Source organism: Ovis canadensis, chromosome 11 (genome assembly GCF_042477335.2).
Source record: "Ovis canadensis isolate MfBH-ARS-UI-01 breed Bighorn chromosome 11, ARS-UI_OviCan_v2, whole genome shotgun sequence".
NCBI lineage: Eukaryota > Metazoa > Chordata > Mammalia > Artiodactyla > Bovidae > Ovis > Ovis canadensis.
This window is the reverse complement of record NC_091255.1, coordinates 36,151,361-36,164,349: the sequence shown is the minus strand read 5'-3', so window position 1 is coordinate 36,164,349 and position 12,989 is coordinate 36,151,361. Positions and strand designations below refer to the sequence as shown.

The following is a 12,989-nucleotide window of genomic DNA, read 5'->3' as shown; positions in this document are numbered from 1 at the left end:
CCAGGGACTGGAGGCTCACTACCTAGAGAGACAGCCTGAGTGGCTGCAGCTGCTGCTAACTTCTGCCACCCAGAGCCCAACATGCCAAAGCCCAGGCTCTGGGATATCAAAGTACCACAAAAGAAACTTCAGGATGGGATGGCTTGATGCTTGTGGCAAAGATCTAAGCAGGAAGGATTTTCCATCCAACTGCCTGCTCAGCAGCGCCCAGTTAAACAGAGAATACTACTATTCCTGGGCGTTCTGGTTAGTAAAGGTCTGGTGCAGTTTGTTTACATTCCTTTCCCCAAAGCCAGGAACCAAGTTTTTTTTTTTCTCTGCACTTGGGCAAGGTGTGTGGTGATGCTACCAAAGAAGCCAGTTTCCGACTGGTGGAGGATAGAGAAGGGAAGGACGCTTGAGGCTAAACAGAAGCCCTGGAATCCTCAGGCCATGTGACAATCCCTGCGCTGGTGGAATAGGCGGGCTCCACCTCCTCTGGTGTTGGGACATCCAATCCCAGATCCTCCTTCCTGGGGCCTTCCTGATGGGCTCAGGATCACTGGGGCTGCAGACCACGTGCCCCCTGCCCCATATCCCACGGCCAACCACTCAGAAGCCCAGCTGTCAGAGCTGGGGTGTGCAGAAACCACCTAGGCCACTCTTCATTTCACCACAGAAGGGGAACCCAGGCCCAGAGAGTGAATGAGGCTTTCTCAAAGTCACACAACTGGTTTGCAACCAGCTCTTGTAAAGGCTCATAATCCTCTGAGGCAGAGCTGGACAGAAGTCACTGGTATTAGCCAGATTTTTGGTCACCTACAGCAGCAACGTTCAGGAAAAGGACCTTCCGGAATAATCCTGAGGGAAAGAGGAGGGTCTCAGAGGGAAATCGTGGACAGGGGTCGTGAGGATTCTCCTCTGTAGGGGAAAATCATGGATCAGTTTCCTGGAGGGCAGAGGGCTGGGTGTCTGCTAGAACAGAGCTCTGGAGGCAACAGTCAACTGGTCCTCTAGTGACTCCTAGGATCACTGAGTTCCAGAGGCCCAGAGGAAGGGCTTGTTAATGCAGTAAGGGGAGAGGGGGTCAGAGTGAAAGTTCCAGAAGGTCATGTTTAAAGGTATTCCCAAGTCTGGATTCCTGGACCACTCCAGAGCTCCAAAACCAGAATCGCTGTGGCTGGTGCTTCCCTCCCAGGGGAAATGTCTGGGTTTAGGAAGCAGCCTGGGCCCATCAAGTCAGGGAAGGACTCCTGGCTTGAGTGGGAAGTTCTGCACGCAGGCAGGGCTAGGTCTTCAGGCAGGGGAAGGGTTGTCTGTCCTCTGGGAAGCATGTGTGGTCCCCGGGGTCTGAGGGGCCTAGGAGCCGGGGGAAAGGGGCACAGTACCTTGTCCCAGACCCAGCCTCACTTCCCGGAAAACTGCCCTGGCCTCGCCTTCTCCAGCTTCTGGCGCCGATCAGGGGGTATCTCGTGCAGGCTGATGCCGTGGTTGCTTGCCCTGTGGGGAAGGGAGAATAGGCGGTGGGAGGGCAAAACCCACGCCACCCTGCCGTGCTGGGCAGGAGTGGGGAGAGGGGACCGAGGGAGTAACTCGGTCTTCACCCACGGATGCCGGATCCTCACCCGGGTTGCAGGTCCGGTGGTTTGGGGATGGGTTTGTTGAAGCCGCGTCTGCCCACCAGCCAGTACGTTTCCTCTGCGCCCTTGCCCTGGGGAGACACGCGGGACGGGAGGGCTCAGGCGGCCTGGGGTGAGGGCCGGTGGCGCTCCAGGTCAAAGTGGAAGCGTATCTTCCAGCCGGGCCTCACCTTCAGCTCCGTGCGGCCCCGCACCTCAGTCAGGAAGCCCTCGTTTAGGGCGGAGAGGATCTGCACGGTGCTCTTGTTCACGTGGATGCGGTAAGCTGGGAGAGCGGGGGACACCGTGACCTCGGGGGACACCCCTCCCGCGTCCCCGCCCCACCTCGCCCCTTCCGGCCCCCCCCCCCCCCGTCACACTCACGCAGTCCTGTGGACTCCATGCGCGAGGCGGTGTTGACCGTGTCCCCAAACAGGCAGTACCGGGGCATGGTGAGGCCCACCACGCCCGCCACGCACGGGCCTGCGGAGAGGCACAGGGTTGGCGGGCCGGCGGGCCCTGGGCGGCACCTAGTAGGGCTCAGTGGTCTTTAGCACTCCCAGAATCTCCACTGGCTCCCCAAAGACACCCTCTCAAGCATGCCCTCCCAATTACCATGGAGCCCCTGGTGGAAAAGGTGGCTTCAAAACAAGTCCCCCCCCACCCCGTCCCCTTCACGAGTTTGCCTCTTATCTAGGAAAGCGGAGCCCTGCCCGCACTAGGGAGAGGGGCTGGAGTGCCTGGGGGCAGGGGCGCCCGGGTGCGGGGACAGTTACCCGAGTGCAGGCCAATGCGGATGCGCACAGGCACTTCCGGCATGTGGCGCATGCGGAAGGTGCCCACGGCGCTGAGGATGTCCAGAGCCATGTTGGCGATCTCTGCTGCGTGCCGGTGCCCATTCCTCTGGGGCAGCCCGGAGGCCACCATGTAGGCGTCCCCAATTGTCTCCACCTGAGGCCAGAGTTCACTACTGAGCGTCCCCTGCCAATGCCACTGTCCCTGATCAGGAGGCCTAAACTGGGGTGAGTGCAGAGATCCTGGGGGCCTTCCAGATGGGGGACTGGCAGCAGAGAAAAGGAACAGGAGGGCTGGGAAAGAGGACTGTGCTGGTGGACTTGGATAGTGGGTCTGGGACCTGAGCAGGAAGGGCAGGGGGCTGGGGAAACTGAAGGAGGGCTTGTCCCCTCCACACCCCACCTTATAGACATCATGGGAACCAATGATGGCATCGAAGAGCGTGTAGAGGTCATTGAGCAGGTCTACGACTTCGATGGGCTCACTCATGGCTGAGATGGTGGTGAAACCCACAATGTCACTGAAGTACAGTGTCACCTCTTCGAAATACTCGGGCTCCACAGGTGTCCCCATCTTCAGCGCCTCCGCCACAGACCTGGGGATGGCAGGTGGTGAGGTTGCCTGGAGGCAGCCCCAGGCTGGCTGGACTCCAGCTGTCCTCCCCACTCATCTCTCCCTATCGACACCCACGGAGGCAGCATCTGTGTGAGCAGCCGGTCTGTCTTCTGCTTTTCCAGCTCCAGCTCCTCTGTGCGCTCCCGGATCAGGTCCTCCAGGTTACTGGAGTACTGTTCCAGCATCCGCAGCATCGAGTCAATGATGTTCATCTTCCGGCCCTTGTTGATGCTCTTGAACTAGTAGGAGGAGGAAGCTGGTGGGGCTGCTGGGGACCTGGGCTGCCATGCCCTTCTCATGCAGCCATATTATGCCTGATCCTCTGTCTACACTCCCTTTCATCTCATCCTCATCAAGCCCACACCTCACCCCATGCTGGGCACTGTGTTTTCACACATTATTTGGAGGTCAGCTGTTCTGTTAGAAACTGACAAGGCGCTGAAACCAGCCCAGTCTTTGGACTCCCAAGCCAAGGGTCTCTTCCCCACACCAGGCCAAATACATACTCAATAAATGTTATTTTAATTGAATTAAAATTTTCTCCCATCCAGAGCTCCATCTCCCACTCCAAAGGTCTCCACAGCCCCCATTCTTGTCCCCACCAAACCCTTAGTCCTCAGGCTTAGGAAGTAGCCTGGAAGGTCAAAGATCCTGCCAGCCTGCCTTTCAGCAGCCCCCCTGCCCCACCCCAGGTTTCTGGCAAGTGCCCAGCCCAGCCCCTGACCAGTTCAAAGGTGCGGTCCATGGAGGGCCGAAGTTCTGGCTGCTCTGCCCAGCACCGTTTCATCAGCTGGATGCACTCCATGGGCGCCTGGTCTATGGACACGGAGGGCCGACACAGTGGAGGGGGGCTCTGTACCCTCTTCACCACTTCTGGAAGCATGAAGGGACCAGGAGAGGAGATGGACCAGAAGAGAAGCCACCTCTGACTCTGGCCTGATTGTTGAAGCTTGGAATGAGGGGATTGGAAATGGTCGGGGGTTCCTTTAAATCAGAGCTTCAGTAGATGAGGAAATGTAGCATGGGAGGTGACTCTGGGAGCAACAAGAGGACCCTGAACCGTGGGGAGGGGGGCAGGGGGCTGTAAGAGGTGTCAGGCAAAGAGGCTGCCTTATTTATTGCATATAAGAAAAGCAGAGGTTAGATTGATCAAGTAGTTCTCTGTTTCCTGTCTGGTGGGCTCCAGTCCATGGGGTGGCAAAGAATCAGACACGACTTAGTGACTAAACCACCAGCACCACCATAGATGATAATATGGACTTGAACTAGATCCAACTGCTCTCTTTCCCCTTTTCCGCTCTCTTGCTGTCTCCCTGGGGCCCCTAAGAACCAGACAGGAATGTGCTACTAGCCTTGGGGGAGCAGGAGGGTTCCAGGGTCAGAACAGAGGAAACCATGGAGCGCTGAAAGGTCACCCCTCCCCTCGTGATGCTTGGCTCTCCACTGCCCTGATCCTTCAGGTGCACGTAAGTGTCAGTACCCAGCGAGGCTGGGTCTCTAGTCCCAGCACCAGGCGAGGGGCGGCCGTACCCTCGGGAGTGAGCTCCAGCATGGCGTAGGGGGCGCTGCGGCACACGACCTCCTGCATGATGATGCCCAGACTGAAGACGTCGCCGGCCAGCGTTCCCCGGCGCTCCAGGACCGGGTCTCGAAGCAGCTCCGGGGCTGTCCATAGCTGGTCTGAGGTCGGGGAAGGGGGTGTGGGCACGCGGAGAGCCGCGGAGGCCCTGGGGACAGGCCCCCCACCCTCACCATAAAGCCCAGACTTGCTCATAAAGCTCAGCCTCTCAGCCTGTGTCTGACCTTACTGCTCGCAGTTATCCCCAAGAGAACCTACCAGAAACCCAAAACAGGTTTCCCAAACTGTCCTGCCCTTTAGACAAATCGGTGCCTAGAGAAGATTTGGTCCCTTGGAAACAAGCCCCACCATTAGGTAAAGCCCCATTTGAAGCAGGACCCCCAGCAGAGGCAGGAGCTCCGCCCTCAGGCGCAAGTACCACCCCCTTAACAAGTCCCGCCCCCCAACAAGCCCCGCCTCCCCAGCCACAGAGTTCCCTCTCTTCGTCTCAGAGGTCACAAGACCTTTTCGGTCTCAGGAGTCGCGTCCAGTGTATGTGAGATGGAGAGAATTCGAGGGAAGGAGGAAAGAAGAGGCGCTTGAAATAATGGGGACGCGGGGGATGCTCGTCCGCGCAGGAGGCAGCCGGGGACGCCTACCCTCCGCGCTCGGTGGCTCCGGTAACACCCTCTGTGCCTCCAGCAGTCGCCCATGACCGTGGTCGGTGACTTTAAGCACGAACCTCCCGTCCACCACGCAGTTCCGTGACTTCAGCCGCCCATGGGCCACCCCTCGATGGTGCAGATACCTTATTCCCTGGAAAGGGTGTCATAAAGGGCAGACTCAGCCCACTCGGGTCCGCTGCTGACTCCTCCCCGCTGCATCCCACCCACTCACTCCCACACGCACACCTTGATGAGGTCCAGAAGGAGGGAGGACTTGAACATCCAGTCCAGCTTTATGTCTCTCTGGGCGAGGAGGTCTTGGAGGGAGCCGCGGGCACAGTGCTCCGAGACCACAGCCAGCACGCCTTCCCCGGGGGCCGCGGGGCCGCCAGCTTCTCCCGCCAGGAAGAGCCCCAGGTAGAGGGCCACGTTTTCATGCCGGAGTTCCCGGATCTGTAGGGTGGTGGGGGTTAGGGGGACAGTTAACAGGTATTTTCTGTCCTGGGGGCCAGGTGGATGGAGCGGAGGCTGTTATTCAGGCCTGGCTTTGATCGGAAGATGGGATAAGAATAGTGAGTGGAAAAATCTATAGGGCATGTAAGGGGCTTCCTTCTACAGTAACTTCTGTCTCTGGAAAAGACAACATAGTCAAAGGCCAAAATCACTGAACATGATTTTGATTTCGTACTTTTGGCCCCACCGCGAGGCCTGCAGGGATCTTAGTTCTCCCGGCCCTTACCAGCGCCCCCTGCAGTAGAAGCGCGGAGTCTTAACCACTAGACCACCAGGGAAGTCCCTGAACATCATTTAACTTAAAAGTTATGAGTGAAAAGACAACCTTGCCCTGGTAATCAGGACCCAGGCAGATTCTGATTTATTAATCATAAGACTTTGAACTTGATGGGTCTTAAAGGAAAACACCTGATGAAAGAGAAGCTCCTGGTACCACCCTGCCTTCTGATACAACAGCCCTTTGGGGGAGAATCAGGCAGACATTGCACTATTTTCAAAAGTCACCAAAATGGCTTGTGCTGGGGACTCAGCACAGGGCCGCTCTGCTTGGTTACATCATTGCACCAGATATTTCTGAGACCTCCCCCATCATGTTGTTCCCCAAGTTAGGGAAGGACTAAGCAGTCCAGCTGTGTCCAAGAGGAGCCATCAACAAGGTCACACCCACCCAGGAGGACAGAGGCCCTCACCATCTGGCTGGAAAAAAGGGGCTAGTGGGTGACTGGTGCCCTTACTAGCTTTTCTTTGGTTCCGCAAGGGGCTTCTTTTCATCTTAAATGTCCGTTATTAAATGGTGACCTAGTCTGTTGACTACTGGTAGTCCACTTAAGTCATTCTGCAGCTGTGACCCAGAGCTTCTGGGAGGCATCTGTGAAGGAGGCCAGGCCAGGGCTGTACAGTGTTGGGAGTAAGGGGGGCATTAAGGTTGGAAGTACCAGAATAAGCCAGTTTATAGCCTCCTTGCCAGTTTTCCACTTCCCTCAATATGCATCAACTGGGCCATGCTGCACAAGCAGTCTGACAGAACTGGAAGCCCATTTATTTTCTGTCATTCACTCAACAAACATTCGCTGGGTGTCTCTAATATTCCAGACACCGTGCTGGGTGCTGGAAATACAATTGAGGGGACAGAGAAAAAGTTCTCACTCAGCTTACAGTTCAGGGAGGGAGGAAGATAAAAAATAAGCAAGCACACACAGGTGAACAGACGATGACAAATTATGATCAAAAACATCTCAAAGAAAGAACTAGTGTTGTAAGAGCATGATGGGAAACCTGCTTTAGAGAAGAGGGGACACTTCATTGAGAGCTCTTGGTCTCCCCCACAGTGGGGCCTACTTGGACTCAGCTCCAAAGAGAAGGCAAAGAGGGAAGAAATGACGGCCACCCCACACCCCATCATAGACCCACTCCCACCTTGGAGAAGGCCATCTTGGTTGCTGGACGGATAGCTATGTGCCGATCTCCTGGGAATTTCTTCAGCCAAACCCAGTCTCCCTGGAGCAGAGATAGGAGTAATGAATTTGGTTTCTTAAAACCCTATGGGGGCTTTCCTGGTGGCTCAGTGCTAAAGAATCTGCCTGCCAATGCAGGAGGCTCGGGTTTGATCCCTGATCTTGGAAAATCCCACATGCCATGGATCAGCTAAGCCCGTGTGCCACAACTACTGAGCCTGGGCTCTAGAGTCTGGGAGCTGCAACTTCTGAAGCCCATGTGTCCTAGAGTCCATGCTCCACAACAAGAGAAGCCACGGCAATGAGAAGCCCGAGTACGACAACTAAAGGGGCAGCAGGAACAAGGAGCTTGATGTTTGCTCTAAATCTCCCTCCCTCTTGATTAGCCGAGCTCTCTTGGCTCTCCCTGAATCTGATCTCATTATCTCCCACCCATCCCACCACATTCAGATTTGCAGACTTCATAGTTAATGTCCTAATGCCCTCTTGTGACTTTCTTTTTTCCACGCTAAGTCTTGCTGTTCCAGAGACTGATTGGGATAGAAATGCTGGGTGGGGTCAAGACGTGGGTCTGGCTTGAGTCAGAGACAGCCTTTTTTTTTAAAAAAAAAAAGTCTTGATTGAATTTGTTACAATGTTGCTTCTTTTTTGGGGGGGGTTGTTTTTGGAGGTTTTGTTGTTGTTTGTGTTTTGGCCTCCGGGCATGTGAGCTCTTAGCATTGGTAGGTAAATTCTTTTTTTTTTTTTTTTTTGGTAGGTAAGTTCTTAACCACTCGACTGCCAGGGAAGTCCCAGGCATCCAGTCTTTAGACCACTGTGATAGGCCTTTGAAAAGCTGTCACTTGGATGATGGCTAAGGGGAAATCCCCCAGCAGGAAGGCTTCCCAGATGCCTCACTTTGAGGAGGAATCCCCAAACCCTCTTGGGGTTCCCATCCTGGGCTCTTATCCCCATTTCCTCCACTTGTCTCCAGGACTAGAGCTTGGCCTGCCTGGGAATTCATGCTCACCTCATAGAGGCCAATGTTGGTGTAATCCGGGAGCTGGCTGTGGATGCTGCGAACATCTGATGTGCTGCGGGCAGCCAGACTGGTTCGACTCCCCTGGGCCACCTGGAGGAAAGAAGTCAAAGAACAGAGTCAAAATACACTGTGGGGTCAGAGTCCTGGGTTGAGGTCAGGCTGAGTTCTGGGGATTATAGAAGGGAAAGGAAGAAACCTTAATTAGAGAAGGTGATAATGACATTACTTCCCATGTACAGAATGCTTCATGGTTAACAAACCAAACATATTCATTTTCTTGTTGGAGCTTCACGCTGTCTCAGGAAAGTGGTCAGGACAGGGGCTGATACCCTCATTGCACATGTGAGGGGGCTTATCCCAGCACTCAGACCTGGGACAGCAAGGGCAGAAAGCAGGCCTTCCGGGGGAGGGGGGCTGGGGTGAGGGCTGGCCCAGGCAGGAGAGGACAGCTGGCTCCTGGCTCCCCACTTCCCCCACCTTTCGAGAGTTGCCCCCATGCGGGTGGAGGAAGGTGATGTCGTCCAGAGTCAGGATGATCTTGTTGGGGCCGGAGACCATTTGAATGTGAAGCAGCCGGTGCCTGGTAGAGAAAGGAAGTCATCTTCACCAAGGGGAACAAGATCCATGAGAGGAGGCCAATGTGGGGGGGGAGGGTAATGCTGTCTCAGGGGAGGGCAGTCACCCCCAGATCACGCATCCTCTGGGACTCCACCTGCCCTCCAGGCCTTCTTCCTTCTCCCCTTCTCCCTTCATCTACTCTTGAGTGGGCCCAGTCTGCTGCACAGTTGCCCATTTCCAGCAGATGGAGAGCCAAGCATATCTCCTACTTAGCTCACTCCCCTACTCACCTACAATAATGGGCCAGGAAGGCCCCAGCCAGCCCCATCCCAACCACCAGGAGGAAGCCGATAAAGACGACGCTGGGTTCCACTCCTGGAGGGGCAGTGAGAGGAGAGAGGCTGGGGACCGTGGCGGGGGCAGAGGGGAGCACCCTCTCTAAGGAGGTATGTGGTGCTGTCAAACCCTGCAGGCTCCAGGAAAGGGGGATGGGTGCTCAGAACAGGACTGAGGGAAAAGTCATGGGTCTTGCAAAAGGTGGGAGGGTGATTCTTGGGAATGTTAAAAAGCTTCCAAAAGAGCTCCAGGGGGTCCCCAATAGAGGGGTCCTGCACAAGCCAGGGGTCTCTGAGGAGGACCTGGAAGGTCCTCCAACAGGAGTAACGGGATGAGAGTTCACTCTCACCATTTCCTGGAGGGTTCATGGTCACTGTCCCAGTGGGGGGACAACGCCCTCACCTCCGTTGCAGATGGTGTCTGGGTCGAACCAACACGAGGGGTCAGGCCCAGGCCCCCGTCCACCTTTAGGAAAATGCACTGGGGTTCCAGCGGAGTGGAAGAAGCCCTGGGTAGGGTCCAGAACATATGTAGAGAACAGCCGGTCCCCAGTGGCATCCGTGTCCAGTAGCACAAATGAGGGCTCCTCAGCTCCGCCCAGGGCCCCACAGAAGCCAGGGACCCGGGCATCCCGGATATGGCGGGCCACTGCCGCTCCGGAGACCCAGCCGCCACCTGCGGCCGCCCGCGCTCGCGCCAGGCCCCCAGCCAACAAGAAGACTGAGTCATAGATGGTACCGAAGAGAGGGGATACCTGGGGAAGAGGGTGGGGGCCTCAGATTTAGGGGTCCAGGCCCACAGAAAGACAGGGACTTACTGTCCCCGCTTATTTTTCTACTGGGCCCTTCAAGCCCTCTGAGAATTGACCGCACCTCCTAGTTAGAGGTCCCATATCCTTCCCATTGGCTCTCTTCCTCTCTCTCCATTGGTTCTCTCTTCCACTCCCTAATTGGCTATCCCATCTCTTTTTGCCACTGCCCTTCCCTCTTTTCAGGATTCTTAAGGTCTTCCTATCATTCGTTACTTCTGATTCCATCACCTACATCTCCTCTCTTTCCTCTCCTTTTGGTTACCCTGCATATATTTTAAAAATCATTACCTATTATTCATCGAAAGCAGATTGTTGGGTGGAGAAAGGCCTGGGGTAGGTAAGTGTTGAAGTAGAGACCACTGGGAGATTTCATTTGGGAATTTGGACCAGAGGTGCTGTGGCCTGAACCAGGGGACTGACAGCAAGGATGGAGAAAGTAGATGGATTCAAATGGCTTTTGGGAAGCAAAGGTGACAGGACTGGATGTCTGGACATCCAAGGAAGGGTTAGAGGAATCAAGTGACTTCTAGGGGTCTCACTTGGGCAGCTAAGTGGCTATGCTACTTACTGAGAACAGAATAGGATGTTCCCCACCCTTTCCCTCACCTCTCTTTCTTCACCTGCCCTCCATCCCATCTCATCACTGTTCTCAGGGAATCCGGAGTATTAGCTGCTTGTTGGGAATAAGCTGTGAATCTAAATGTTCATAAAAGCCCTTGGCTCCACCCAGGGACCTTTCTGCTTCTCACAGGATGTAAGCTCTCAAAAAGTTAAGACCCAGGGGAAACACCTCTGAACTGGGCATGGAGGCTGGATCTGTATTCCCCCTCCTTCCGGCTCTCTCTCTCTCTTTTTCTTTTTTCCAGCTCTCTTTTAAGAACACCAGCTCTTTGTTAGAGGCTGTAGGTCATAGCCTGTTGGAAGTGGGTTTACTTTTAAGTAGGCTGCAAAAGATGTTGCACTATAGAGTTGGTTAAGAGTTTGCTACTTGGGGCTGACCGTGAGAGGTCTCATTACCTACTCTCTGGAAGTAATTCCAATACACTAAGATGCTCCAAGCAAGGTCAGAGCCTCCACATTCCCAGGACAGGGAGAGTTGCTGGTTATTCTCTCCGTATACCTCCTCCCTCCCACTGACTGCATGCTCCTCTCATTCCATCTGTCTGTCCGCTTCCAGCCTCCATCTCCCCTTTGGCTATTCTCTGCTCTCTTCCCCTCTTCCCACCTCCCTGGTCCCTCTACCTGCTGCAGATTGAGGTCCGGGGGCAGCTCCCGGTGCTCTTGGGCCCTGCGCAGGCTGTCCCGCACGCTGCCTCCCTGGGGACAGTGACGGGTGAGGGTGAGCACCGCATCGTGGGCCTTGCGAAGCTGTGAGTTGTTGGCGAGCACCGCCAGGGCGTCAGGGCCTGGAGACAAGGCGTAGTGGAGCGTGTCGAAGGGCAGGAAGACCAGGGAACCGTCGGCCAGGCCCAGTTCCTCTGCAGCCTCCAGCAGGCAGCGCTGCTCCTCGCCGCCCAGCAAGACCGAGTGCATTACCATGATCACTGCTGCGGACACAGAGACCCGGCTAGGGACTCTGTCCTCTGCTCCCTGGACGACAGATCCCCGCCCTCGCATCCTGCAGAGGAGCCTACCTCTGACTCTGGGCCCATCTTGGACCCTCCTCAAGGCCTCTCGCGCTCCAGACAGGTCGGAGGGCTCCATGGAGGTCACCAGGGCCACGGGCAGGCCCCTGGCCCTGAGCGCCGTGGAAAGTGCGCGTCCCGCCTCCACCCACAGGTCCTGGGGGGCGGTGACCAAGGCCACGTGCGCCCAGCGGAAAGCTCGCAGGAGGGCGTAGAGGGCATCGGCCGCGGGAGTCACCACCGGAGCCGTGGTGCCCGCTGCCCGCGTCCCGGGGCAGCCCCAGGGCACCAGAGCGACCCCCGCCTCCTGGGCTAGTAATTCCGCCGGCCGGCAAGCTGCGGGGTTCACCGGCCCCACGAGACCCGAGACGCGGGTGAGCGCCGAGGACACGGCCCCCAGCGAGCCCGGCGTCCGGCACGGCTCGGGCAGCAGCGCGACCTCGAAGCGGGGGCCGCCCTCCAGGGCAGCCGCGTGGTTCAGGCGGGAGGCGGCCAGGCGGGCGGCCAGGTCCGGGCGGGCACTCGCGAAGATGGGGTCGCAGGCCCAGGGGCCCAGCACCCCTACAGTGAACACGGCCGAGAGGACTGAGCGCGGCAAGAGCAGCAACAGCAGCAGCAGCAGTGGCCTCAGCTGAGGCCGGGGCCGGGACGGGATCCGGGGAAGGCCGGGCGGAGACGGAGCCCACCGCGTGGGGGCGCAGAGTCCGGGGCTCCGAAGCCCACCCGCGAGGAGGGTGCAGACGGTCATTGCCGGCTTCTGCGAGCACGAACCGAGCAGCATGAGCGGATGCGACCCCCAGAGCTCTCCTAGGGCTCTCCGCAACGCCCTCCCAGCCACCCCCCCCCCACTTTCTCAAACCTCAATTAACCTGCGGATTGTCTCTGCTTCCATACCGCGCCTCCCGCCCCTGCGTGGACGTCTATATAGGGTCAGGGGTATAGCCTAGAAGTACCCCTAATACCGCACCACCCCTGCTTTGCCCTGCTTTCGCTCCCCCTTGTCTGCCTCTCCCCCCTCTTAGAGCCGTGGTGGGGTTGAGGGGTCAGTAGGGACACTCCTATACACTTCCATGGTCTCTCTCGGGCAAAAGGGCCCTGGAGTCCGCGTGGAGGGGGCTTTGCCACTCACCGGAAAGTCCGGGGGTCGGGCCCAGGGCCAGGGTGAGGGGTCACAGGGGCGATCCTTCTGACAGGTCTCCTTTGCCAGGGCCCAGGGCGGGGGGTGTGGGAACAGCAGGCCAGAGCCCTTAATCTCCCCAAGCTGATTAGGGTCTCTTAATCAGGCAGGAAGGGGCTGGTGGAGGATGGGGCCTCCTGGGGTGGGCTCTGTCCTAGCTTCCAGACAGCCAGCCAGCTTCTTTCCCTTCCTTGCCTCCCAAGCCCCCCACCACAACCCCCAACATAAAAGCAGCTGCAGGTGCCCCTCTCAGGCTGCTGCCA

The 12,989-nt window shown here is 57.0% G+C and overlaps 1 protein-coding gene across 1 annotated transcript; it reads right to left on the bottom strand.

The window, feature by feature from the left end:
* Window positions 1-1,373: 1,373 nt before the first annotated feature.
* On the bottom strand, window positions 1,374-12,297 carry GUCY2D (guanylate cyclase 2D, retinal). Its single transcript, XM_069542403.1, has 18 exons — window positions 11,559-12,297; window positions 11,167-11,471; window positions 9,516-9,867; window positions 9,068-9,152; window positions 8,697-8,799; window positions 8,208-8,309; window positions 7,161-7,241; window positions 5,478-5,684; window positions 5,226-5,382; window positions 4,539-4,688; window positions 3,733-3,881; window positions 3,084-3,247; window positions 2,796-2,988; window positions 2,375-2,549; window positions 1,983-2,081; window positions 1,790-1,884; window positions 1,605-1,690; window positions 1,374-1,479 (listed from the first exon to the last, which is right to left on the bottom strand). The coding sequence occupies exons 1-18, from the start codon at window positions 12,295-12,297 to the stop codon at window positions 1,386-1,388; spliced, it is 3,336 nt and encodes a 1,111-aa protein (XP_069398504.1). The 3' UTR covers window positions 1,374-1,385.
* Window positions 12,298-12,989: the final 692 nt, after the last annotated feature.